General features: G+C 38.2%; 1 protein-coding gene across 10 annotated transcripts in view; it reads right to left on the bottom strand.

The window, feature by feature from the left end:
- Positions 1 to 10,161: 10,161 nt before the first annotated feature.
- NFIB (nuclear factor I B) overlaps positions 10,162 to 19,687 on the bottom strand; it is a 611,459-nt gene continuing 601,933 nt past the window's right edge. For all 10 annotated transcript variants that reach the window (XM_077475108.1, XM_077475113.1, XM_077475111.1 and 7 more), the window contains one exon: positions 10,162 to 19,311. In XM_077475108.1, the coding sequence (XP_077331234.1) occupies positions 19,182 to 19,311 (130 nt within the window). In that variant the 3' untranslated portion in view covers positions 10,162 to 19,181. The remainder of the gene's footprint in view (positions 19,312 to 19,687) is intronic.

Consider the following 19,687-nt stretch of genomic DNA (forward strand, 5'->3'; position numbering starts at 1 on the left):
TGGCACAATCCAGCCCTCCTAAAGTCTGAAGGACAATAAAGTGGCCCTTTGTTTGAAAAGTATGGTGAGCCCTGGTTTAGATCAAAGAATATTCATGTGTTAGAATGGCCAAGTCAAAGTCCAGACCTAAATCCAATTGCGAATTTGTGGCAAGACTTGAAAATTGCTGTTCACACATGCTTTCTATTCAATCTGACAGAGTTTGAGCTATTTGCAAAGAAGATGTGCAGAGCTGGTAGAGACATACTCAAAAAGACTTGCAGCTGTAATTGCAGCAAAATGTTGTTCTACAAAGTATTGACTCTGGGGGCTGAATACAAATGCACGCCACTTTTCACATATTTATTTGAAAAAAATATGAAAACCATTTATCATTTTTCTTCCCCTTTACAATTATGTGCCACTTTGCGTTGGTCTATCGCATAAAATCCTAAAAAATAAATTTACGTTTTTGAGTGTAACATGACAAAATGTCAAGAGGTATGAATACTTTTTCAAGGCAATGTATGTTTATACATCACTGTGGGTATTTGGGTGATATATAGGTGCAGCCCTTAAGTAAGATATTAGACTCTAGCGTACAAATAATTTTTTGTTTTTTTGACAATAGTAATAGTTAGGGAAAGCATCCAGGGGTCATGTACTCAAAAGCTTTGCCAATGTCCAAACACCTAAAGGTATGAGCCCATAACCCAGAGCTTACGAATACTTTGTTTCCTGTACCGTAGAATTATGATAATATAATAAGATGTGTGGTTTTCTTGAAGCACGCTAGCCGTGTGAAACGCATTACCTTTTTGCCATATGCTCATGTATCTGTTTTTATGATCTCCTGAAATAAATGTATTGCATTGAATTGGGAGTACAGCCATTCCTTTTTTCCCACAACACATAATATAATAAGAGTTTTACCCAGCAGTGCTGTGGAATAGTGATGGCCGAACGGTTCGCCCGGCGGTCATTTCGCGGTGAATTTAGGCTGTTCGCGGTCCGCCCGATCGCCGGACTATTGCTGCCGTTCGCCCGACGGACTTCCGTGTTTACTGTGTAAAAGAACTTTGACCTATGATGACACATCCATCATGGGGTACAGGACAGCCAATTGAGACATTACAGCACATGGACACTTGGACATTCCCCCTAACTTATAAATACACCCGTTCCGGCGGCCATCTTTCTTCTGTCACTATAGGGAGAGGTTGCTGTGTGGAGCAGGGAGAGATTGCAGTGACCCAAATCGCTAGCTATTTGGTACACAAAAGATCTTTTCAGGACTGGTATAGGTGTTAGGTGTAGTTCAGGATATAGGTTTGAGGCAGTGCTGTGCTAGTGATTGTTGCAGCAGCCTGAGTGTCTTTTGTCAGTGTAGAGAAAGGGACAGGACGGTGTGTGCTGCAGGGACAGTCAGTTTAATCATTAGCTGTTACTATCAGGTCCACAAAAGTGCTATTCCAGTTATTGTTCCAGCAGCCTCTGTTTTGTCAGTTTATATAGGGACAGGCAGGAAGCTGTGTGTGAGGCAGTGAGGGTCAGTTTAATCAGTAGCTGTTACTATATTAGGTCCACAAAGGTTCTTTTTAGGACTGGTATCAGTGGTATGGTAATAGGCTTGTACACGTATAATATTCTTTCTTCCAAATATAGAAAGAATATTATACTTGACTGCTGCCCTTCTGCTGCAGTCTGCTAATCAGTCACAACCTACTTGTTCCACAAAGGTCCTTATAAGGACTGGTAACCTGGTGTAGGGTGCTACAGTACATAGGGTTGAGTGAGGTACAGTCTGCTATTCCGTAAGGACTGGTATAGGTCCACAATACATAAGGTTGAGGTGCACTACTGCTGACCGCTGCCCTATACTGCAGCAGTCCTTCATCAGTATAGGGACTGACGTACAGTCTGCTAATCAGTCACACACAACCTACTTGTTCCACAAAGGTCCTTATAAGGACTGGTAACCTGGTGTAGGGTGCTACAGTACATAGGGTTGAGTGAGGTACAGTCTGCTATTCTATAAGGACTTGTATAGGTCCACAATACATAGGGTTGAGGTGCACTACTGCTGACCGCTGCCCTATACTGCAGCAGTCCTTCATCAGTATAGGGACTGACGTACAGTCTGCTAATCAGTCACACACAACCTACTTGTTCCACAAAGGTCCTTATAAGGACTGGTAACCTGGTGTAGGGTGCTACAGTACATAAGGTTGAGTGAGGTACAGTCTGCTATTCCGTAAGGACTGGTATAGGTTTCACAATACATAGGGTTGAGGTGCACTACTGCTGACTGCTGCCCTATACTGCAGCAGTCCTTTATCAGTATAGGGACTGAGGTACAGTCTGCTAATCATTCACAACCTACTAGTTCCACAAAGGTCTTTATAAGGACTGGTAAGGTATAGGGTACTACAGTACATAGGGTTGAGTGAGGTACAGTCTGCTATTCCTTAAGGACTGGTATAGGTCCACAATATATAGGGTTGAGGTGCACTACTGCTGACTGCTGCCCTTCTGCTGCAGCAGTCCTTTATCAGTATAGGGACTGAGGTACAGTCTGCTAATCCCTAGCTACTAGTTCCACAAAGGTCCTTAAGGACTGGTATAGGTGTACTATTTGGTGTGCAGTATATAGTTGTGTAATACACGTATAAAATACTTGCACATACTTGACTTCCTCCTGGGGCTGCTTATTATGAGGGGCTCCCACCATCCCTGTGCTGTGCTGACTTCCTCCGGGGGCTGTACCTCTGCTGTGCATATTATGAGGGGCCCCCACCATCCCTGTGCTATGCTCATTATGAGGGGCTCTCACCATCCCTGTGCTGTGCTGACTTCCTCCTGGGGCTGCTTATTATGAGGGGCTCCCACCATCCCTGTGCTGTGCTGACTTCCTCCTGGGGCTGCTTATTATGAGGGGCTCCCACCATCCCTGTGCTATGCTGACATCCTCCTGGGGCTGCTTATTATAAGGGGCTCCCACCATCCCTGTGCTATGCTGACATCCTCCTGGGGCTGCTTATTATGAGTGGCTCCCACCATCCCTGTGCTGTGCTGACTTCCTCCTGGGGCTGTACCTCTGCTGTGCATATTATGAAGGGCTCCCACCATCCCTGTGCTATGCTCATTATGAGGGGCTCCCACCATCCCTGTGCTATGCTCATTGTGAGGGGCTCCCACCATCCATGTGCTATGCTCATTATGAGGGGCTCCCACCATCCCTGTTCTATGCTGACTTCCTTCTGGGGCTGCTTACGGTGCAGGTGTCAGTGCTGTATATCACGGTGCTGATGTCAGTACTCTCTATCACGGTGCTGCTGTCAGTGCTGTATATCATGGTGCTGGTGTTAGTGCTTTATGTCACACTGCTGATGTCAGTGATCTCTATCATGGTGCTGTTGTCAGATGACTCTATCACGGTGCAGGTGTCATTGCTGTATGGCATGCTGCTGATGTCAGTGCTCTCTATCACGGTGCTGCTGTCAGTGCTGTATATCACGGTGCTGGTGTTAGTGCTTTATGTCACGCTGCTGATGTCAGTGCTCTCTATCACGGTGCTGGTGTCAGGTGACTCTATCACGGTGCAGGTGTCATTGCTGTATGTCACGCTGCTGATGTCAGTGCTCTCTATCACGGTGCTGCTGTCAGTGCTGTATATCATGGTGCTGGTGTTAGTGCTTTATGTCACGCTGCTGATGTCAGTGCTCTCTATCATGGTGCTGGTGTCAGATGACTCTATCACGGTGCAGGTGTAATTGCTGTATGTCACGCTGCTGATGTCAGTGCTCTCTATCACAGTGCTGTTGTCAGATGACTCTATCACGGTGCAGGTGTCATTGCTGTATGTCACGCTGCTGATGTCAGTGCTCTCTATCACGGTGCTGCTGTCAGTGCTGTATATCACAGTGCTGGTGTTAGTGCTTTATGTCACGCTGCTGATGTCAGTGCTCTCTATCACGGTGCTGTTGTCAGATCACTCTATCACGGTGCAGGTGTCATTGCTGTATGTCACGCTGCTGATGTCAGTACTCTCTATCACGGTGCTGGTGTCAGATGACTCTATCACGGTGCAGGTGTCATTGCTGTATGTCACGCTGCTGGTGATCATCTCCTGCACCCTCTTCTTTGCCTACCCTGACATCCTCCATTGCCTTCATGCGCTCCACAGTCCTGAATTGTCACAACAATTTCCCATATAAAAAAATAATGCTTGTAGTTGTCGATCCCAGATTCACCTCATACATGTGTTATGTCATTGGCCATGTGGTGGGACTATGTTTGCACAGCTATTAATTATTTTGTGGCTGCAAATTTGACCTGTAGGTTTGCAAAGTTTGCCTCCCATTGAAGTCAATGGGGCCCGTCACGAACGTTCCGGTTCGCGAACTATCGGCCGCTTTCGCGGACTGCGTTCGCGAAACATCCCGTGGGAAGTTTGTCCATCACTACTGTGGAACAAGCATCCAACCTGCTAGGACACTAGCAAAAAATTGAGGCATGACAGGTGGAGGAAGGGTTATATGGGGGCTGGCTTACCAGCTTTTTTGATTACCAGTGTCTCATCCTCCAGAAGGCACTAGAATAACCCAAATGTCCAGTGATTACTAAATTCCTATGCCCTTCAATGGACGTTAAAAAAATGTACAATGTGTATTATTCAACTTAATGAGCATGTAAACACTATCTTGCATGATAGCATAAAACCCCTGAAAAACAGGATCTATATTTATCTTATTTGGTCACATAATTGGCAAAATGGCTAGTAGAATTACTTTTTGGGTAAAGGTGTTAAAATGGGGCTTACTGTATGTCTGAACTCCTACTCACTTTCATTCCGTAAAACCTTTCCTTTTTTTTTTATCAAACTCAAAGCACAAGAGAGGCTAAGGATATAATATATTGTACAGCGTTATCGCCTTATCTCAGCATTTGCTATGACCGCTATGATGTTTGAACACAAATTACTTTGAGTAAGACTTTTCCTACTAATGCACACAACATTAACATTATATCATGCCAAAAGGGGGGGGGGGGGGGGGGGGTTAATAAAACTGGAGCAGCTCTGCATAAAAACCAATCAGCTTCCAGGTTTTATTGTCAAAGCTGATTGAACAAGCTGAAATTAGAAGCTGATTGGCTACCATGCACAGCTGCACCAGATTCTGTGTGCTGCAGGTTTAGTAAATCTCCCCTAATATATACAAAAATATGTATTTTATTAAATACATATGTTAAAAAACTAATTTAATTAAAATCACGTATATCATTCATTTACATAGAACAACTGGCTTTGGATCACATACATGCTTATTTTGTAACACTGCAGACTACATGTTTCACTAAACTAGTCAGCTTCCTCAGGACTAAATGGTGTGTTGTTTACATACACATTTTAATGTCTCACATAGGGGGTTATTTACGAAAGGCAAATCCACTTTGCACTACAAGTGCACTTGAAAGTTCAGTAACTTTAGATCTAAGAGGGAGATGCAAGGTAAATTAAAAAACAGCATTTTAGCTTGCACATGATTGGTTAATAAAATCAGCAGAGCTTCCCCTCATTTCAGATCTTCCCCTCAGATCTTCAGTGACCGCACTTCCAAGTGCATTTGTAGTGCAAAGTGAATTTGCCTTTCGTAAATAACCCCCAATGTCTCAGAGTATGTGTTGCATGATAAGATGAGAATAATTTTCTGTACAATATAACAATACCCAATAAATAATATCAATCGCATAAGTCCAAATAAAAAATGTGGTAAACAGATAGAGATTCATAAATGAAAATAGGCACATCACAACTAGAACTTACAACAAAGATCCTTGCACCTATATAACCATGCTTCCCTCAGTATATCATACTTACCTGCTCTGTGCAATGGTATTGTGCAGAACGACCCCAAACCTCTTCTGGAGTCCTCCACTGGTGCTCTCTGCTCCTCTTCTTCTGTGTCTCCCGCCATAGCAAACTGTTTGCTATGGGGCAGATGTGTGGGTTTGCTCCTAAGCTGGGCTGTGTGTGTCCATAGACATACAAAGCACTGCTCCCCCCTCCCTGCACAAGATTTGATTGACAGCACCGCGAGCCAATGGCTCCCGCTGCTGCTGTTGTGTCCTGTGAGGAGAGAATCCAAGAGCACTGCTGCTGCAGAAGGGCGCAGCGCTGGGTCAAGGTAGGACTCAGGTAAATACCATTGGCATGTCTCATATAAATTCTGATGATGACTTTTGGCTTTAGACCAAGAGAGCATGGGGGTTTGTGTCTTCACATGGATACGTTGCATTCCAACCCTTTGGTTTTCCATCCTGCAGCCTTTCAGCAGACTTTATATTGGTTACCCAATAGCCCATGGTTGGTTGTGGGGAGAGAGATATACCAGCCGAGAGAAGTAAGAATAGGTATGAGGAACTTTGGCTGTAAGTTCTGGTTGTGTTATGATTACATACATTTTACTTTTTATCTGTTTAATCCCATTGTCATTTGGACTTAAGATATTTAATAGTTGGTGTTATATTTTTCATAAAAAATATTCTTATATCATCTGAAACATACTCTGGGATTATGGGATACATTAAAAAGCATATGGAAAGAACACTGCTATCGGTCCTGAAGAAGCTGAATAGCTTCGCAAAATGAAGTGTTTTAACAAAAAATGTGGTTCATTTGTGCGTCAGACTGTGATTCAAAGACAGTCCTATGTAAAGTAATGGTGTTAAGCCATGTCATTTTCTGTTTAAATATTTTTATTGAAGGTTAAAGTGGAAGTAAACTCCCCTATCGTTTTCAGCCAAGGAAGCTGCCATCTTTGCCTCTGTTTAATCTTCAACTGTTATGGTGCTGCACATGTGATTTGTTATGACACCAGCCATTGGATGGTTTGATAGTTTGGCTGAGAGCACAGCCAATGTGCAGTTAGCATTCCCGGCATGCCTTTTTTTTAGCTATTTAAATTGATGGGTTTACTTCCACTTTAACATACAATACATACAAAAACAGGATCAAGGGAATGTTTATGGTAACTCTGCGGGAGAAGCTCAAGTCGACCAGAGCCTGGTTCTGCTCCATTTTGTATGTGGATATAATAGGCACAAAAAGAACAGATTGTTACGTGATTTGTCTTTAAGTTATAATGGGACATTAATCCATCAAATGGGGAAAAGAGGAGATAAGAATAGGAGGAAGGGAAAGGGAGTAAGAGAGAAAGAGCAAAGGGAGAGAGAAAATCCACCCAAATCCATGGGCTCCAGATTCACTCAAACCCAGAAGAGGTATCACAGAAGATGCTGACCATTTTCTCATGGTCATGATCCATGAGTTTCATCAACGTAAAGTCCACCACTGGACTCTTCCAGGTAGTTGCAATCGCAATTTTGTATGCCAAGAACATAAAAAAGATTAGAGTCTGGGTAGATCTGGAAATTCTAGCTATGGGTTCATTAAGCAGTGCAGTTCCGGGGTTTTAATAACATTAGTCATGGTCACTGTGAAGATCAGGGAATGAACTCTTATCCAGTACCGTCTAACTTTAGGGTACATCCACCACATGTGGAACATGATCCCCCCTTCTCCATATCCTTGAAAACAGAACAAGAAGGAACTAGGGTGCACTCTCGACAAATGGTCCAGGACCAAATACCGAGAGAGGATCTTATAGCCTGCTTCCACAAGGGAGACATTCATAATGATTTATGTATTCTAAGAGACTAGTCGCTCCAGTCCTCCTCGAATATGTCCTCTTCCCAGGTGAGCATATAAGAAAGGTTACTTAATTTGGTAATGTCAAGGGCGATAGCTATGTAATTTTAAAGAAATTTATTTTAACATATGCATTTAATAACAGTATTTTTTGTACATTATATGTCATTGTGTACAGTTAATGATGCATGCATTGGAAGGAAAAGCCTCAATAAAAGTAATTTTTTTTTTTTATTCTTACATTTATGGAGATGCCAATTTAGCAACAATAAGTGATATGTTTACTCTTTACTATCAATCATGTCTGTTATAACTTTTGGCATTACAAGCAAAGAACAGCAAAACTAAACCATCCAAAGGATTATTTGATCTATAGATTTTGTAAATGTAAATTAAAATCAATGATGCCACCTACATTGCTACTAAAAGTAAACCTCTGCAATTCAAATGAGCATATGATGAAAAAAATGTTATCAGAGATGACCTTTAGTGAAAAATAGGTCAGTCAGTGGATCTAGAGAGATGCAACTTTTAACCACTTCAATACAGTGCTTTTTCACCCCCTTCCTGCCCAAGCCAATTTTCAGTTTTCATCGCTGTTGCAATCTGAATAATTGCATGGTCATGCAACACTGTACCCATATGAAATTTCTATAATTTTTTTCCCCACAAATAGAGCTTTCTTTTGGTGGTATTTGATCATATTGGCCGTTTTTATTTTTTGTGCTATAAACAAAAGAATAAAAATATTTTTAACTTTTTGCTATAATAAATATCCCAAAGTTTTTTTTTTTAATAAATTCTTCCTCAGTTTAATGATATGTATTCTTCTAAACATTTTTGGTAAAAAAAAATCACAATAAGCGTATATTGATTGGTTTGCGCAAAAGTTATAGTGTCTAAAAAATAGGGGATAGTTTTATGGCATTTTTATTATTATTTTTTTTACTAGTAATGGCATCGATTTCTATCATGACTGGGACATTGCGGCGGACATATCATACACTTTTGACACCATTTTGGGACCATTCACATTTATACAGCGATCGGTGCTATACAAATGCATTGATTAAGGTATAAATGTCACTGGCAGGGAAGGGGTTAACACTAGGGGCGATCTAGGGGTTAATTGTGTCATCTAGGGAGTGATTCTAACTGTAGGGGGAGGGGACTCACATGGGGAGGAGACCGATCGGTGTTCCTCTGTACTGGGAACACATTATCAGTCTCCTCTCACCTGTCAGAACGTGGATCTGTGTGTTTACACACACAGATCCACGGTTGTGCTCTGTTAATGGGCAATCGCGGGTGCCCGGCAGACATCGCAGCCGCCGAGCACACGCAACGGCTCCTGAAGGACGTGGCGGGGGCATGCTCGCCCCCCAAACAGCTGGGAAGCCCAGGTCATCATATGACGCCCGCCCAGGATGGGAGATCCCTCCTGCGGACGTCATACGATAATGGGTAGGATAGGAAGTGGATAAAGGTTAAGTTAGGCCCATTCACTTCTGTTATGGACCTTTAATGTGATGAACAGCGTCAATGACCAATAGGTAGGAGTTGGAGGCTCAATCTCAGTATTTAACTAATGTATTTGCATTCAACAGTCTATATTTTTAGATCAACTGGTCTTCTTAATATACAATTTTTAACAAAGCTACTTCATATTATTTTTTTTCATCATGTGTTCAGTTTGAATTGCCCAGGTTTAAGCAATCGACTACTTGTCTATATATACCCTTTCTTCCTAGCTGTGATAGTTAGTTTGACTGCAACACTGTACCCAAAAGGGTTATATCTAATTTTTGAGACATAGCTTACTAAAGGTGCCATTTAATAATCACTGTATTTTTTTAAAATAGTTTTACTATATAAATTAAGAAAGACCAAAAAATTGTAAATTCTTACATTTACCTTTTTTAGCTTAAAAAATTATCCAACAAGCTTTGAAGGTCAGTGGCGCTTTTACACTCTCTCAGCTTTAAAAAAAAAACAATTCCAGAATAATTAATGTTCAATGATACCAAAAAAATAATAGAAAGCCCACCACCTTCAATCTGCTGCAATCCCCCTTTCTGTTTGTGTTTACAAACACTCTGTTGGCTCTGTAAATGTTGCTGTGATCTGCACTGTCTAATGAGCTCAATTACAGGCATTCAATGAAAAACTCACCTGTCCACTGGTTTTCCACAATATGGTCTTAGTAAGGTGGCTAACTAATAATAACCGATTACACATTAAAATGCTTAATTCACTTTCTGTGCAGGTTGATATTTTCCTAGTAAAACTCAAAAAAGATATATCAGGCTGGTGACCTCAATCTCTGGCATCAGGTCAAGCACTATTACTGCCCTTACAAATGATTGTGTTTGTAAAATACTGCAACAAAGATCCTCAGTAACCCCGTAATTTACTTAATCTTGCCAAAAGCTGTAATGTTAAATGAAATAAAAACAAAGAAATGCAGTGTCTGTAGCATAGCTCATTTTATTGTTTAAACAGTTTTTGCATAGGAAATATATCCGCTTCCAGTAATTGACTGCAGTATGAGCAGCTGCTAGCAGTATAGGCTGGATATAACAGTAACAATCACATTAAGTCAAGCTTGATTTACACCAGTTTAAAACTTATGGCAAATTGGAGTTCATTTGCTATTTGTAATGAAATTACCACCTAAAAAGTTTAATTATTCAACATTATGACATGTTACACTCTCTTATTATTTTTAGGCTCAGCCTTGTCCTAGAGATTCAGAATGTCAAATGTCTAATCCAGTGATACTCAACGTTTGTTATAAGAAGACAGCAATATCTGCAGGTCAAATGTTGACTACAAATATTCCAGCCAGCAACATACTGGGTGAACTGACAAATAACAACTGGTTGAATCTTAATTCATGAAGTCTAAACTATTAATCTTAAAGAGCTAACAACACAAAGTAGTGCAATGTACATAGCAAAATAATGTACATAAGCAAGTGCATGCAGAGGAAAAAAAAAGTTATATATTGATTAATACGGTTTTATAGTGCATTTCTCACCTGACAATTTTTTGACTTAAAATATTTTTTTATAAACTGATCTCCAGGTTTAGGTTTAACAAAAAAGCAAAAAAAAGCTTAACTTTAACAGTTACTGTGATGGAAAAACAAACTGTTCTGAAAAAAGAAAGTCGGGAGAATGGGTGGAACATAATGGGCTTGATTTATGAAAGTTGACTTCGCACAGCTAGGATGGATTCAAAATGTTTGTTTTCCACTACTGGTAAAATTATGTTCACTTGATCATATATGCACATTAAAATACTGTCATCACTGAACAATGTCTAGTATTTAGCTTACTATAAATAATCAAATATATTTTTTTTAAACACAAATATAACTGCTAGAAATGAAGTCATTTCACAAGTAGTCACAGTTAATGACACATTTCTTAGTCTAAAAAATTGTGAAAGTTACAAAATGTTAAACTACATTAGAACACTAAGTCTAAACTTTCTACTTGTCTGTTCCAATTAGGCAGAGGAATGTTTTACTCAGAAATAAGCTGTTGTGTTCATATCGATATATGGCCGAAGTTTGATTTCACAAACTCAATTTGGTGCTGAAAATGCATACGCATTTTGCATGCTCAAACATACACATCATGTTCTGTTTCCACAAATCATAAGTCATCCCTGTGTGCGAGTTTACAACTTTAGTAAACTGGGTTCAAGAGCTTTCTCTAGTTAAAGGAGTCAACAAACTACTATAAAAAGCCCATGTATTTCACACACACATATAGCATAGAATCTCTTAGACTCTGACATGAGTAGCATGCTAGAATTGTGCTTGCTACCCTTAGGTAAATCTCTCCCACAGACTAGAAACAGTACAAAGAGCAGCAATGGGGACATGTTAAGTTAAATATAGAAAAATGATTATTTATCTATAGTGCTGATATCTGAAGATTTACAAAGGTTGAGTACCACTGATAAAAACAAATGTGTTCCAACTATAGAGTTTATACATTTAATATACAGAAAACATCTGCATGCATGTCCCATGGAAAAGAGAAACATGGTACTTTATGTGCCAAAAGTTTTAAATTGGATCAACCCTGGTGTGTAGCTAGCAAGCAATAAACTGACTACTAGTCACCTACAGTTGTACTAAATGTATCTAAAGAAACACACAGTCCTACAAAAGGTTGTTCTCAGAGAAATATCATTGATATGGGGGTAACCTCTTCCCAGGCTTCTAAAAAGTCCTATATAACAAGCACAAATAAACAGCTTGATGAGGAAAACCTCATCAAATTTAGCTTTTTATTTTTTTCAGAAGCTCGAGCCTGGGACTGAGCTACCCCCTCACATTCTACATGGTGTAGTTTTTTTTATTTATCATTTATCTGTGAAGAAGAGAATCTGAAACATATTTACAACTGAACTCAACAGTGAGACTGAAATTGAACAGGCACTGCTAACTTATTTTGAGTTTTTGGTAAACATTTTGCTGGTTTTTTCTTTCTCGTTTTGCATCAACATTTTATCAGTCCGTGCAACTTCAATGCCCTCAATGAAAAATGCATAATAAGCCATACTTCTTGAAAAAAAAAAAAAACACAAAAACATCCTTCTGCATAAAGAGATACATTTGCCACATTAGTCCCTGTAGCACAGTTTCAAAACCATTCTGTCAAAAATAAAGTACTACAACCACTAGCTTTAATGTAAACGGTGACACTGCCTTCCTAGCTGCAGGCGTACCTCTTTGAGAGAGGTTTCAGCTGCAACAAGGTAGACATAGTCAGTGAGTAGCACTAAAGCTCAAATTTCACAAATTCAACATACATTTGAACTGCAACACACAGATACTTTTTAAAGAGTAATAACTATTGAACCCTTTTTATCATAGAAAAAACTACTTACAACCATTGAAGGAAATAAATTGCAACAAAATATGTAAAAATTGACCATCTCTAGCTAGTTCCTTTGTCCCCCTTTTAAGTATCAAAATGTGACCGACAGAGCTGTGGTGTGGAAGCAATGCAAAGAGTTGTCATGGCAATACATTTGGCTGATGCAAAGGTCATTGTGAAGGGTCAAATGCAAAAACAGTTGTCTATCCACTGCACAATGAAAGTGTAGAGAGAAAAATACAGGCAATCTAGCAGAAAGTGCAATTCTGAAGGACAAACTTCTAGTTCCTTCAATACAAATGGATTATTATGTTCAGCTATTCCTAATGAAATTGCTTATTCTGATGTTTAAATCTTTTTCCATGGAAAAAAAGGTCCACAAAGCATGCAGCTGGTTAATGTCAACAAAAGACCTTGACAGGAACATGTAAACTATGCTTGGGGCCTTACTCCCAAAAATAATATGTAGCTGTTTAATTAAGCAAGGAAACTGTACAGTGGATGTGTGATCATATCTACAGGCTTTTTAATCTCTCCAAACATTTTTAAAATGTATGGAAGTGACTCTCAGTACAGAAAAGGTTGAAGGCCATACATCTCATCCCTTATCCGTTGATATAACAAGGTGTCCCCATCTGGCTTTTGTCTTCACCAACCACAGATTTATTAAAAGTAAAGAAAAATGGGTAGTGTAACTGATAAGTAGATTGTATGCAATCTCTTTCCATTAAGTCCTTGAGAAGTTGCAAGCTACAAATTCAGAATTTATGCTACCTGAGGACATGGTCATGTGTGACTTTGAAAGTACTAAGCTTTCCAAAGAGTGCCGCACACACTCCGTTCTTAAATACCAGTTATGTAGTCACAATCACATCGTTATTTTTGCTAGAGGACAGTCACATATATATACTAAGACAGTGATGCTTCCAACATTCTGAAATGCTCCAAAAACCAACTTTTCAAATACTAAATACAACAAAATAACCTTCATAAAATATAACTTTTCTCCATTTACATTTTCTTAAATGATTAGTGACCTATACTTTTTAAGTACAGGTAAGTCTGAAACAATCCCTAACATGGACAGCATTTTTTAAACTTTTTTTAACATTTTTTTTTCTAATACATAAATTAAGGATCCGGAGAGTTTTAACCCAAGTCCAGTTCCTACACAAGCAATAATTTTGTTTACTTAAAAAATGGAAATAAAATACATTCCCATCGAAAATGCTAAAAAGGTAGCTTTACAAATGAGGGCACATGTAATTTAAAAAAAAAATCTTAACAAAACTATACAGTGTACAAATAACTGTCTGCAAGGTTCATTACAAAGACCCTCACTTCTCACTACTTAGAGCTTCACAGATTCATTCACAGAGTTCTCATGTTTTCAAGCTGCCCATCTGAACATTACCCCACACAGCTTTTTTTGCTATTATTTAGGATGAACTCTTTGCCATATCTACATCTCCTTCACTGTTATTTTTCCCTTTCTTTAACTGAACCAATATGTTCATGTCACTCCAGGGGAAACAAACTGCAGGGCAACACCATAAGGCCAAGACTGCAAAGCAATGAAAGAGGCAGAGCAGTGCACACAGGATCATTAAAGGCATTTGTTAATGTTAAACATTATTTAATGAATGGGGAAGAAGGGGAGTTGAAATACTGATTTAAAAAAGGACTTTTTTATTTTTAGGTACAGAAAATTCTCCCTTTATTTTTACAGAAAATGTGTGGAGCTGGCTTCTTCAATATGGTCTATAAAACTAAACCCTAAATATATTTATGGTAGTGTCACACAACCGCAGATCACCTTTACCAGACTTGTTTATTAAAAGGCAAGAGGAACGTGCAAAATACACAATTTTACACTTTGAACTGTCTTATTAAAAAAGTAATTTTGTTTCGTAGGGTGCCTGTACCTACATATGAAGATCATATAGTTCACAACCATTTTTTTCTTATTTGTGGGTACATCAGTCTGTAGATTTGCCCATCCATGATGATGGTGAAAGCTGACAGATATAGGTGGTTCAGATAGGTAGCAAACACTTCATGCATTAGACCATTTGATTAAAGGAATCATCTACTGACAGATATATGAAGGATGTCATCCCCTAGATCTTTCTAAAAACGCTAGCTGCTTGTCTATTGCTTTGACATTTTCTGAGTCACTGATGCAGAACAAGTAAGCAGCAAGTAAAAACACACTTCCTTGTCTGGATGCTTTATCAAATGTGATTCAAATGGGCTGGTTTACTAAAGGCTAATAGGCTGCTCACTTTGCAAGGAAATATTCTCCTAGCTTAATGAATGAGGTAAAATTTTGTTGACTTCCACTATCAAATCATGTGCAAACAAAACTATTGTTTTTTTGTTTTTTTCTTTTGCATGCAATTGGGTATTCCTTGCAAAGTGAATTTTTACAACATTTTCTAAGCTAAGAGAAAATTTCCTTGCAAAGTGTAAACTACCTTTCAAACTGAACAGCCCATTTGCCTTAGTAAATAAACCCCACATTTTTCATATTTTTCACTGGATCAACATTACAGCCAGGCAACCAGCATTTTCAGAAGTGTGGTCAGCAACCACAGCCTACAAATGTCTGAGATACGGGCTGCCTTTAAAAGCACACATTAATATGGTCCTTGAACAACAGAATTTTTCATCCTGCACAAAACATATCTATGGGGGTAACTGTAGGTTGTAAAAATCAGTAGAAGCCCATACACACACTGAATATTGCAGTGAAGCTCTAAAACGAGCCTTTGTGTTTACTGGCATTAATATTAGAAAGACCAGTTTTGCTGCTGGGTTAGAATCAACTTAAGTGTAATGGTAGTTTAAATCTTTGAACTTGAACAAATGTTGTTGCCTAATAGCAAACAAAAAATACACAGATATTAGGGTGAAGATGTTGCAATATAGTTGAGAAATCTTGACAAGACAACGCTACAACTACAGATTGTGTTCCTTTTTGCCAAAGAGGGAAATTTGTCTTTTTGAATTAAGATCCTCTGCAAGGATTTTCTGTTGTTCTGCAAGCCACAAGTATAGGACTATAGCTAAAACAAAATTAAATTTTGCTACATGACTACAGATACGCAAATTTTACTTTGTTGTTTTTCAATAACGATTCTGCTTAACAAACAGCCATAACAGAGAAGAGATTAATGAGTACACTGATATAAGGATAATTATCATTGTAGTGGCTGCACAAGTTCATGTTTGCATTAGTTTTCCTGCTGAGCTATTGAGTATTTTAAGAGATCTGCCTGAGCAGATGAATCAAATGGAGTAGCCACATAATCCTAGTTATAACTATTCATTGGGTGATTGGCAGTGAGAACAATAATAAATTTAATTGTATGAGGATGTGGTCACCAGGGTTCCACAATTCTGCTGCCATGTTTCACTTATGTGTATTTAACTGATGAGTGAATTCACACTGGGGGGTTTGTAAAATCATATTAAATAAAGAATGTTCACTGAGATCAACTAGGAAGTTATCCACTGCCTTGTAAATTGATCAATTACTGACATCAATTAAATTTAACTGCTGTCTGCACTGGGTCACTGCTTAATGAATCTCAGTGAATGTTGGATAAACATAAATCATAGATATTTTTAACACAGACATTTTTAAAACAATGGGTATTCCGAAATGCTATAGCTACTATTTCTGCTGTATGCTGCTGGTATGATCAAATGTAATCAACAAGTAAACAAGATGGATGTTTTCTTTCAAATGCAAAATGTAATTCTTGTAGTTAGTTTTATGGAGAAAAAGTAAATATTAAAGGTGCTGTTTACTTAGTATTTTTTACACTTACAGAAAATCTCCAATCAAGTTAGAATGGAATGTAAAAAAAAAAAAAACACAGAAAGTTCCGCAGAAACTGATTTGTTTTAAGGTGAGCAGATTTTTTTGGGGTAAAAATTAAAATTACCACATTAGTAAGTATGTATTAACACTTACATAATTTCATTTATTTTATATTATGTTAATCAATCAATCCAAAAGTGAGTGTTTTGGGTGTTCCAACCCACTTTGGTGTGTTCCCTCACCTCTTGTTACATTTTCTTTAATATAAAATAAGTGAAAAATTCAACTGGAAGATTGTGACCCCTCAAATGGCCGAAGGAACTGAAGTGCAGAGATCTGACTGCTAAAGAGCTGAAGAGATATAAGCAACCATTATGTGGTTCAACTCTTCAGCAGCTACCAAACATTGAAATGTAAGGTTTGGGTTGAGTGACCTTTAAAGGTGCTAAATTCAGCAGAAAATGTTAGCTAAAAAGCACTGTAGTTTAAATGCAATACCATTTATTTTACACATTATCTAATGTCTGGATTCCATCAGTTGAACAATCCTGTGGTCAGATCCTTGTAAAACAAATTTCAGTGAAATATCTTCAAGTCTATGTCCTGACATATTCCAGTATTCAAGGGCAGGTGAAAAAAATTAGCTTTATCTTATGAGATCAAGTCTTCATAATAAAGAACTAATTTTAAAGAAAAAAAAGCAAAATGTTTGACTTTGTTTTACAGTAGGCAATATTGTCACTTTGCAGTCATGGCCACTACGTGGGCATTCTGCTTTACAGCAGCCTTGTAAAATTACATTTGCCCTCCCACCCACCCAAAATATATATTTATATATATATTTATACGCATATATAAAACAAAATTTCATTTCCATGTCAGTACACAAAAGGACCTCATCACACTGCAAAAATAGCAGTACCCACTTTGGTCAATGAAAAAAAAAACATACATTTAATTTTTTTTTTACACTTTTCTTTTTTTATCTGCTAAATTACCTAGAATAACCAAATACTGCTAAAAGCACTACCTACATAGGCAAAACTTGGTATTGCATAATTTTGTAAAAATTCCAACCCCATTCCAGCTCCCTCCCTCCTTCCCCATATTAACTGGAAGATGAAAAACATGAAAGGTTAATAGAAAAACACCAAAATACTGAAAATATTGCTGGTTGATTACTATTTTTAAGCGGCAATTATACACAGCCATGATATGCTTTATAAATGTGATAAGGTATAACTGTCTAAAAAATCCAGGATGTCACAGAATTTTTTTCCCCCTGTGGAGTACAAAATATCTTGCCATAAAAATGGTAACATTTTAAAATGATAATAAATGCAGCAAAACAAGTTTAGTGATGTCACTTTTTTTTTTTTTTTTAAATTCAAGGCAAGGCACGTGATGTGGACATTGTAGTTTCGTGCAAAATACAACTACTGGAAACTGTACTTAAGGATTACTCTCCTTTTTATCTTATGTAAATAGGCAAAATAATTTATTTTGAGAAGGTGACTGAAATTGCGGTTCTTATTTCTAAAGAAGAACATGATTTAAGAGCATTTATTCAATTTTACTCAGACTGACAGGTTAAATTGTATGTGTATTTGAGTTCTGTCTTGATTTACTAGTGCTGATGCCTGCCCCCTTTTCCCCTAATTCAACCATTAATCATAAATAAATACTTGGCCCCTTCATGGTAGCCTCACCAGTATAAGTGCTAAGAGTCCTTTTATTTCAGTATCTCAAATACATGATTTGTCTGGATTTGCCGCTTTTTTTTTTTTTTTTTTTTTAAACCTAACCCTCATATATTGAGGGAATAAAATATTTCATATTTATTTTTACCTGTCAGCACCAGATGGCCACATGGAAAAATCATAGGCTTGGTCTGGCACTATGCAGGCTGTAGCTTTTCAAGCCCTACCGTTTAGAGTCAGAGGACTAAAGGACTAACTATAGTTATGCCACATTAAATAATTATTAATAGCACTTGCCTCTACACTAATCTTTTGTGGGGATTATATCCCATTTGATTCTTGCCCTGACATCTCCATAAAAACACAAGGGTGACCAATTTCAGCAAGAATCCGAGGGACACAAATCTGCTGACATTTCAGATTAGGTAGCATGCGAAAACATGTTAGGTGTGTACTATGGATTACTGTAGTTGCATCTCTTTCTGGTAGTAGTGACTGATTAGAAGGTTATTTAATGCGTTCTTTCCACATGCTGTTTAACATGACAACTGTTCTATGTAAGGAGATCCATGGTAGGGGTGGCCTTGTGGCTTTTTCTTTTTTTTTTTTTGCAGCTCTGTGCTGCCTCACAGCCTTTCTTTTGTGAGAAGAAATGGGAGTAGTGTTCCCATGCGTAAACAACAAGAAGACTAAAACCAAACAGGACTAGCTTATCATGCAATTATTAAGGCATCTAGAAAAGTCATACAAAATATATTGTCGTGGAGAAAGAGCGCTTATTTCCCAGCAGACATTAGATAACAAATGCTAGACTAGCAGGAGTTGCATTCTACCCATCTGTGAAATTTATTAGCCACCCTTTCAGTGTCACGACTGCTTCGGCCTTAACCTCTCATGTGCTCTGAAGGCCTGATAGCCAATGCTTTGCAGGTCCTGCAAGTACTAAAAAGGTTAAAGGAATCAGTGATTGTAAGTGCTGCAAATGCTGGTCAGTTTAACTTGTCTTTCATGTTTTCTTCATATCCTTTCTTCCTTCTCTTTGTTAATTCGTATTTCTTTATTTTTCAGTTGCTTGTCTCTGCTTGAAGAAAGGGTTCTCCAATGATATTTAGTCCATAATTTTGGACATTGCTTGGTAGGATTGATGTCCTATTGGATACTTGGAAAGGAACCAAGCTAGCCCAGGTACCAGGACTGCAAAAGAAAAACAACATAACAACTTTAATCACAAAGAATATTACAATAAAAATGCACTACGAAGATGCTAACAACAGTAAAATATGGTAACATACAATTAGTGACTATAAAAATGAGAAACATTGTCACTGCAGAAGAAGTATGCCCACTCTAGACATCTGCTTTTGTGGAACTAAGCAGACATGCATCAGTAAATAATCCCTACACTAGCTTTGGGTGACATACATGAAGTTAATAGCAGGTAAAGTGTACTACCTCAACACCTGAATGCCAGGCTATTTTGAATGGACAAAGATCCAACACTTTAAGGCACAGAAGTTATGTTATTAATTTGTTTAGTCTCCTAGCAGAGCCATAAATATCAATCAGTGCA

Source organism: Lithobates pipiens, unplaced genomic scaffold (genome assembly GCF_037356315.1).
Source record: "Lithobates pipiens isolate NorthernLeopardFrog02 unplaced genomic scaffold, aLitPip1_a1.2 Scaffold_13, whole genome shotgun sequence".
NCBI lineage: Eukaryota > Metazoa > Chordata > Amphibia > Anura > Ranidae > Lithobates > Lithobates pipiens.